Below are 9,721 nucleotides of genomic sequence, written 5' to 3'. Positions count from 1 at the left end.
CCATTTGGGTTTGTCGAATGTAACTATTAAGAGTTGCCTGAATAAAGTTATTCTTGTTATGACAAGCCCTGCAACCTGTTGCTCTCCAGCTGGTGTAGAACTACAGTACGAGTCCACACATGTTCTGCCAAATTTTGCTATTAGGGAATGCTAAAATGGTGGCAAGGCATGCTGGGTTATGTAGTTTTACAACAGCTGAAGAGCCACAGGTTGGCCTTGCATGATGTACATCTGTTTGGGGCGCTTAGCATTTCATATGGAATCAATGCCATGCCATCATGGACCGGATACCAAATTGAGGTGATTGCCCTCCATAAAGTGTAAAAGTACAAAATACAGTATATGATGGCAGCCAATGAGCATTCAACATTAAAATTGTACACATTAGAAAAGAAATGTAAATATCCAATTACAGATGGAGCCTTCTTCAGCTAGCCTTCTCTGGATAGCCATGGTGCGCCATATTATTCTCAGCTGCAATACAAACACATAGAACAATACAGTAGGGGATTAGCAGAGGATTCAGGGGTAGATTTATTAAGCTCTGTGAAGTGATAAAGTGTCTGGTTTTTATCACCGGCCAATCAGCTCCTACCTGTCATTCTTCAAACCAAGCCTGTAACTTCACAGGTCGGAGCTGATTGGCCGGTGATAAAAACCCAAACAGTTTATCACTTCACCGAGCTTAATAAATCTACTAGAGATGGGACGTTCGCGAATGAACCGGATCTTTTGAACGGATCCCACGCAAGGACGGATGAGCCGCCGATCCCAAAAAAGGTGATCCGTTTCAGTTTGCAATGCATTTTCCTGATCTCAGTGCTGCCACCTGTGGCAGCTGAGATGTACTACCTCTGTAGACTGAATACAGTGCTGTGACTACAAGTGATGGAAAGATTAGCTGCCATCGGTGCAGGGATGGCCATCGGTGCAGACGCCATCGATGGTGATTCTGCACCCAGCCATCGATCAGTGTTTTTACTCTGCCATGTATATTCCCCCCTTTTTTTCTTAAAGCGAACCGAGGACCCGTCGTAAAGATCCCTATCTTTTCACTGAGAGATCCCCAGGATCCCGACTCAGCTTAATGATCCGTTTTACCCGGCTCTAAAATCTACCCCTAAATCCGATAGCTCTGGCTCACTTAATCCTATTACAGGGCTAGAGGAGGATGGGCCAAGCTGTAATTGCTAGGAGTTTTATCAATATTTACACTTTATTGGTAAATAAGGTCATATTTGTCTAATGGTGTGTACACACGGTACTTTTTGCCTTCCGATGTTGACGATATAGTCAACATCGGATCGGAATCGGATGCAGATCGCAAGGGTTTTAACCCTTCAGATCTCGATCCGATTCCGATGCGCGTTCACGTATCGCAAGGCAGAAAGTCTTGTCTGCCTTGACTATATAGTGCAGATCTGCACTATATACTCAAGATTGTATGCAAATCGGATGTGCCTTCAGATACTATCCACGATCCGATCTGATCGTGGATAGTATCTGAAGGCACATCTGACCGTGTGTACACACCATTTGAGATACAACTGTAATAAAAGTGTTTTGTGAAATAAACAATCTTGGCAAAAAAAATGACCCTCTGCTACCTTTCTCACTGGATCCCAAAAACCTGGGCACTGTGATGCTACTGCGGTGGTGTCATCATACCTCCCAACTGTCCCGCTAAACGTGGAAACGTCCCGATATTTGGGGACGTTCCCGCATCCCTCCGGCGGCCGTCGGTGTCCCGCTGCGGGAGGGGGGGGGATGGGGCAGTTGGGAGTTCCCCCCAATCTGACCGAATAGACGCTGTGCATCTATTCGCGGCCGAAAACGGGGGGCGCGGCTTAATTAACATAAGCCGCGCCCTCATTTGCATAGACCACGCCCCCTTTTCGGAAGAAAGTTGGGAGGTATGGTGTCATTGCCCAAAGCAGAGCAGGGCACAAAAGAGGGTAAACCTGATCCACAATGAATGTCAATATAATTTGCATGGATCTGGTGTGAGTGTGAATTAGGGTGGATTTACTGTTTTAACACTCCCAATAATCACCCATCTCGTACCAGCCAAGCTCATTCATGATGTATTAATCCTGTGTCCACAGACATCTAGCGTACATCCACCTACTGGGGAGCCCAAAATTTTACACAAAAATAAAGATTACAAAAGGGTCTTGTAAACATTCCTACATGCCAAGCTCTGGCTGAGAATACAGGACCGATGTCTTGATAACATTAAAGGCCCATACACCCTGGGCGATTGTGAGCTCAAAGTAGCTCATGCTTGGTGTTTTGAGCCTAGTCTGCATGGGCAGACGATAAGCGGGATTGCGCACTGCCGCATCATCACCGGCCACCGCAGTCAGATTTATCGGCCGAGAGAACCACTTTCCACAGTAGGAGACTGTGGAAAGTGGTTCACCACCCATGAAAATCACTGGGCCGAGTGAAAAGCGCTGTGTGTATGCACCAGTGATTTTTCCGCCCAGTGATTTTCACATGATCGCCCGGCATACACACCCGGCAAAATCACACAGTGTGTATACACCTTGAGAGTATGAAAACTAATAATTTCAGCAGCCTGGGCCAAGTGCTGGACTGGGCCATGAAAAGCCCATCAGCGGAATGCAGAGACCCATGGTTAACGGGTATGGCCAGTTACCACAAGAGGGTATGGTCAGACCCCATATAGACTGAGACAGCCATTAGAGACCAAGTAACTGACCATCTAATAGAGTATCAATGTATAATATTAGTGCAAGTTCTGAAATTAGATTGTAGGGCAATCAGACAGTGGGGTCCACCGGGGATTTTACCTTTAAGCTGGCAGACCACCCTGACCCTGTCTGGGCCCAATCATCTATATATATGTCTAGTGTCCATGTGCCTAGGAAACACTGCCATCTGTTGGCAGGAAGTGAAACTACATCTCTAATCTCTTACACATGCACAAACAGACGGTAGCAGACTAGTTTTCAAAGCTGTTGCTTTGAGCGGGCTTACTAGAAACAGTATTTAGCGATTGACATACAGAACGCAACATTTTGACGTTCTGTTCCCTCTATGCATGCATTGTAATTAAACAGTGTGGTTTTTTACTTTTAATAAAAGTGCTACTATCTCTGCTGATGAATATTGTTCAATATATTACACAATTACACATTTCTATTTAGGGTGGATGATACACTAAATGGTATCCTGGCAAGCACTAACTTTGTGTTCCCGGTTCAGTAGTACTGTACCTCTACATTGTTTTAATATGTAAACAACATTTTTAAATGTAATTTATTTACACTGAATAAATGGTGTTTAGCAAACAAATCTAATGAATATGTGCCGAATAATTGATTGCTCTGACCCCCACTACCTGCTCCAAACCCCTCATCGTGCACCATAACTGCTTTTACATTCCTCCCCTCCCCATTTATTACAGTCATTCGCTTCACTAAACTAGAACTATACTAGAATTTCACAGAATTCACAGGATCAAAATCAGCTCAGTTGAATATAAATCAGTCACTGGCAGCCTCACACACCTTTAGTAAAGACCATGCATTACCCTTACACTCAGTAACACATTACAATATTGCATTCAATTATGGTGTGTACACTGTTGGACTAATGCCCTCAGTCAACCAACCCCCACTACATAAAAAATACCCGAGATTGAACTTACAAAGCTCACTCACATCCCATTGAGCAGTTTAGAAGCCCACCTACTCCACAATTTTACTCATAATTTCCCCACTAGTACTAAACATTTCTGAACAGTGGGGTATAAAGCAGGGAATAGGAGTCACTCTTTCAATGTTTCAGCTGCGCCCTCTTCCAATTAGAATGTAAGTTCAGAAGTAGATGCCCTCTGAGCCTCCATTTTGATTTCCCTTTAGGTCTCGTTATTGCTGCTGTGCAGTGCTGCAGAAGTGGCACCTTAGAAATCTAGGATGAGAAGAAGCTACTGAATAATAATAATAATATAATAATAATGATATAATAATTTATATTCAATTTAATGACTTCGAGCTAAGGAATTTATTCTTCCAACCAACAGTACTCTCCACACTTTCAGCACAAAAGATACAGATTTTGGGGAAAAGACACCTTTTATGTTAATACTTTATTAGTGTTATCAGTATTTCAGCTTCTCAGTTGGACAAAACATAATGAACATGGAATAAAAATGTTACTTTCGACTCAATAAAAATTGCTATTTTGCTCTCTGCTCAAACTTAAAAAAAAAATAATAAAAAAAAAAGAGTGAAAACAGCATTGATAAAACAAGTAGGCACATAAAACTATTTACTGTACAATGATATGCACAATTCATATCCGACCAGTCCATAACAAACTGCTTATAAATATTTGCAGGGGACATTAGAACCACTCTGCAAGAGAACTTAAGTGAAGGATAGGACTTATAAAACAAGTCCTAAAAGTGTCCCCTCACCTACGCACCATGGAGGCAGCCATTTTGTGACCTGGACCAATATTCACAAAAATTCATGCTATCAGTTCCCTGTTAACATCATTGAGTTCCTAGTGAACAATACTGGTTCAGCTTACAAAATGGCTGCAAGCACTGCATCTGTGTAGGAACACTTTATATAGATACAGCTACAAAAGGAATGTATTTTGAGAACATAACCAGATCTCTATTTCCACCCTAAAATATGAATACATTTTGCAGTCATGCATGCATCAAAGCAGCAGTTTTTGTTGAAGATTGCTTATCACGCCACTTTCCATGGACCACGGGAGTTTTCCTATCATACAGGATTTCGAGTTGAACTCATGATTGGTACGATTACCCTCAGATATTACAAACCATATGCAATGAGCGGGCTCCTTTCACTGTGCATAGATGGAGGTATAAATAAGTAATCACAGGTGTGTATCTACTGAGAATATGTAAAGATAGGCATCGGCAGGATGTACATGGTGGTATATGTAATAGTGCGAGTTACATCACGCCATGTGATTTTGACAAGTTAGCCGCCATATTTAAAAGGCAGCTATTTTCTTTTAAAGGGAAAAACTGGGTTTATTTTGCCTTTAAAAGAAAGAAAAAAAAAACATTTGCTTCTAATATAGTGCCTCTATAACCCAAATCACACAGCTGCCCCCACCTGCAGGCTTTAACACATACCTTAGGTCCTGACATGATTGGACTATTGGGAACTGCCAAACTTCATTTACTGTATACCCCTTTTCCACTATACAAGCCGGGTCACACCAGGATTTTGTATCACCTGGGTCTGTTTCAGATTTGCGTTTCCACTAATGCTGTGTTCTCACTGCGAGTGAGAAAGACACGGCTTTTACCCGGCATTAAAATGCCGGGGACTGACGCGCTGGACCCCCGTTCTCACTGCAAGGCAAATTCCCGGGTGAAGAAGTTCTACCCGGGAATTTGCCTTTAAACACGGGTTTTTCGGCAGTGTACCCGTGTCTGCATATCCGGATCTCAGACACGGGTAAAAAGAAGGGTTTTACCCGTGTATGAAATCCGGATATGCAACCCGTTCACACTGCCAAAAATCCTGTGTTAAAAGGAAAATTCCCGGGTCTACATGCTAGACCCGGGAATTTGGCTGCAGTAAGAACGGGGTATTACAAAAAAATCTGCGTTCCTCGCACAAAATCCCGGGTTATTTTTGGTAATGGAACAGGGGTAGAAGTAGTTCACCAAAACGTTCACTATTAAGGGCTTATTTGGATACTGTTTAGAACAGGTATCACAGAATGCTTCTGGGGGAGTGGGAGTGTACAGTATTTAAGGTAAGCAAACCCTCTTAATATTAACAGTTGATGAATCCGTTCTCGAGCTTGGGAAGTGAAACCACAGATATGAATAAAAATATTGCACACACAAAGAAAAAAAAATAACTGTAAATGACTGTACATATTCTAACAGCATCATAAATGTTAAATTTTCTCTAACACCATCAGCTTAACACTTGAAAACGAGTCCAACAAAAAACGTAAAAGTTAATTTCGGTTAAACAAAACAAAAACAAAACAAAAAAAACTGTTAAGGCTAAAACAAGTGCATTTGTTCTGGAAAATGGCACAATATAACAAAGCACCCGTATGCTGAATGGTACTATGCAGACGTAGAAGTCTCGCCTTTCTATACCATATTGTACAATCAATTTGCAAGATTTTATGCAGAAACAATGGAAACATTGCAGATTTAGATTATGAACCACTTCACAGTCTGATACAGCAGATATTGAGCAGCGCTCTGCAAAATAATCAATAACCTAATTAAGGGCTAAAAAAATATATATATATATTGTACTAAAAATTCTTAGCAGAACATCTTACACATGTAAAACATAGAATGCCACTGTGCTAATTAATGTGTAATGGCCATTCACATACACAAACGTGATCATGATTTATCTATGGAGTCCGATAAATAATATAAATATAAAACCAGTGGATGGAGTGTAATGAAAGGATTGCTCGACGGCTGGCATAACAGCTGCAGGAGACCGCAGCGGATCCCTAGTACATACCAAAGACTGCTACACATTGTGCATTTCAACCATAAAATGCTTTAATAAGTGAGCGTGCCCTAACCAAAAAAGTGTTCTGAAAGTCTTAAGGTGCATACACGCTGAGCGATTTTTGCCTGTCCAAGCGATTTTTGTGGGGGTGGCCGGCCGGCTTTTCATAGAAGGACGATTTGGAAAGCCGTCCACACCGTAACTAAACGGCGGTTGGTGTTGCACATCAGGGCTCAGCTCCGGGCCATACACAATGAGCGGCTTTTGAGCTGGAAGCAGCTGAAATGGTCAAATTGAGCTGTTTTCAGCTCAAAATCGCCCAGTGTGTATGGGCCTTAAGATGCACTCGTTAAAACTAAAATATGGCGGTTTCTAAAATATTTTATTGAAATTAAAAAGGAGATATATGAAATCTTGGAAAATGTGAGCAGGGCGTCCCTTGCCCCATATCACCGAGTGCAGTGCATATATGGCTATACGTGTGGGTACACACTAGACGACATGCAAGCAATATGATGTCGTTAATGATTTCCCCTGAACTCCCAAAGGATATTGTGCATACACACTGAGCGATTTTACAAAAGATATCATCACTATCCAGATCCAGTAGTATGCCGTCATTGACAATATCCTCCGATTGAGCTGTATGTACAGTGGACGTTGCCAAAGACCCGCAGGGCGCTCATCATTAACAATATACACACTGAACGCTTTTAAGAATTTGTTGCTACCTATGGTCGTTATCGGCAATATCATTTAAAATGTTGCCTAATGTGTATCCTGCTTTAGGAAAAAAGAGGTGTGGCTTCATGGGAGTGGTGTGGCCATGAACTGCTAGTTTCGTCACTCCGGGGGGCCTGGGCAGCTCCCGTTGACTGTGTCGGCTGCAGTGCTGGCTTCTACACAGTGTCAGGAGCCAGGTGCTGCACAATGTTACAGCGGAGAACATGGCTCCTGTCATGGAGTAGGATCTGGCATTTTGAGGTTACTCGTCATCAGGTGACACCCGGATGCGGCTTGCACTCCCCGTCATGACGGCTTTGAAGTAGAGCAGTTGCTTAGAAATATTCTGCCTGATCCGGTGGATCGGACTGACATATCTGTCTACTGTGTGCACACTACTCTGCGCTCCTGCGGGTCATTTGCTGGGTTGGCATGTTGGGTGTGCTGCACTGGAATGTGGCCAAGTATAATATATCATGATGTTGTAGGATATATTGTTCAGCATGTATGGGACGGCTGATGTATCATTACATCGGCCATCCCCTTGTTAAGTATGGGCCCAGCTTACTGGTCATATTTCTAGTACAGCCTGTAAAATGACAGAAGCGAATTAGATGGCATGAGTAATACACTATCTCTCTCTAAGATTTGATAAGCCTCTCCCTATAAGTGCTTTCGTTTGTGAGGACTTGTGTGGCATTATCTTATGCAGTCTCTCAAAAATCATATTTTGTTGTGGTCTATAAATAACTTTTTAAATTGCGCACGCCTACTGTGGTTACCAACAGGCAGCACATGGCTACTCCAGCCCGTTGCTAAATACAACTAACCGTCCCATTTTTATATCATATAAAGATAATGTATGAAAAATTAAAATATTTATTCTTTTTATGTTTAAATTGATATGACAGGCATTTCCAGATGCAATGATGATCTAGAAATCTGTTAACTACCATTAAAAATGAAAAGGCGACCGTCTCCTCTTGACTTTCAATACAGAGTAATAACTCTTAATAATAAGGTGCGGCTCTGATTGGCCTTGCCATTGTGCTCACACAGCGACCACAACCCCCGCCCCTTAGTTACACTGATGTATTGGCAAAGAGCATACGTTAAAACTGTGGATCGCAGGGTGGATTTCACCTTGTGACCTCGTTCAGCATTACACAAAAGGGCCTGCATGTATACTGTGCAATGATTTCAGGCTAAATAAATTATTTCAGTAGATGGTCACTTAAAGTCTACATCAAACTGGCAATATAGCGTCACACAGACATTGTCAACATCCGATTGTGAATGAATAAAAAACAAATGCAACCCTTAAAAGAAACGCACACAAAAAGGAAAACGTGAAAGTATAAACCACGGAGTCTGTCCCATAAAATATTCACACTATTGATCATTTGTTAGTTCCGTGATAACGGACAGGCAGAGCCTGCTGAACCAATGAGCTTTCAGACATTTTCCTTTATTAACCACTGAAATATCACCCTATAGGTCACCTGCTACATGGGAATTTTTATCCTGACCTATCCAGCCTTTGCTCACACCGCAATCCGTTCCTCCCCCAGCTCCATCCTCCAGCATAGCAATGCATTTGTGCTTGAACTTTAAGTAGAAAAATACAATCTGTCAATGCAACTTTTGGATCTTTTTGCTCCCATGATGCTTTTCTCTATCCATATCCAAAAACGTTATCTACTTGGGTCCTGCTTTCGTTTAGGTGTTGTTGTGGATGCACCGAGTGAAGACATATTCGATCCCAAACGATGAATGGTTGTACAATAGGTAGAATGAATAGAGCCACGCAGCCTATGAATGCATCGTTATTCTATATGACACAATGTGGAAGGTGCAGAAACACCAGCAGGTGTTATGGTGTCCCAGAAAGTATGCCCCAAAGCGTTGTTCGGTAATTCCTGGATAAAACACAGCGGCGTCTTTTAGGTTCAACAACATGGCGGGTTGGAGTGTCACCTTTTCTGTAAGGCAGGTGCATGAGAAGATTGCGGTCTCTGCTTGTATTTCCGCATTCGTTCTGATTTGGAGTGTAGTTTATTAAAAAGCTCGTGGAACTTACACTGTGAAAATAAGGTTTCCAGAAAACCCTCTAAAAAAACATAGACAAGTCTCCTGTTCAGTTGGGTCTGCTGAAACATTTCAAAGACTCGGAGGATGCCCTTCCGTGTCGTTTCTGCACCGATTATGTGCTTCAGTTCATCTAAAGGAAGAAACGGGAGTTTTGTTTATTTATCACGCAAAAATTTGAGTATTTTAAAGCAATTCTGCATTAACCAAAGAAATATGCTGACACCAACTGGCCAAAAAATATTTATTATAGAACAGGGTTTAGTGGATAAAAACAAGACGAGAGGAATATGCAGAGATGGAAGGAGGGGGAGAGAGAAAGCGCAATGAGTCCCCATGGGATACAGTTATTGGGTCACTACCACGTAGGTCGACAAGCATTAGGTCGACACCACTAG

At 42.1% G+C, this 9,721-nt stretch overlaps 1 protein-coding gene across 1 annotated transcript in view; it reads right to left on the bottom strand.

Moving 5' to 3' along the window:
• Positions 1 to 4,098: 4,098 nt before the first annotated feature.
• Positions 4,099 to 9,721, bottom strand: part of SNX13 (sorting nexin 13) — a 125,405-nt gene continuing 119,782 nt past the window's right edge. Inside the window, exon 26 of the mRNA XM_083189150.1 lies at positions 4,099 to 9,456. Within this exon, the coding sequence (XP_083045276.1) occupies positions 9,209 to 9,456 (248 nt within the window). The 3' untranslated portion in view covers positions 4,099 to 9,208. The remainder of the gene's footprint in view (positions 9,457 to 9,721) is intronic.

Source organism: Crinia signifera, chromosome 5 (assembly GCF_055691185.1).
Source record: "Crinia signifera chromosome 5, ASM5569118v1, whole genome shotgun sequence".
Classification (NCBI taxonomy): Eukaryota; Metazoa; Chordata; class Amphibia; order Anura; family Myobatrachidae; genus Crinia; species Crinia signifera.
This window is presented reverse-complemented; position numbering and strand designations above follow the sequence as displayed.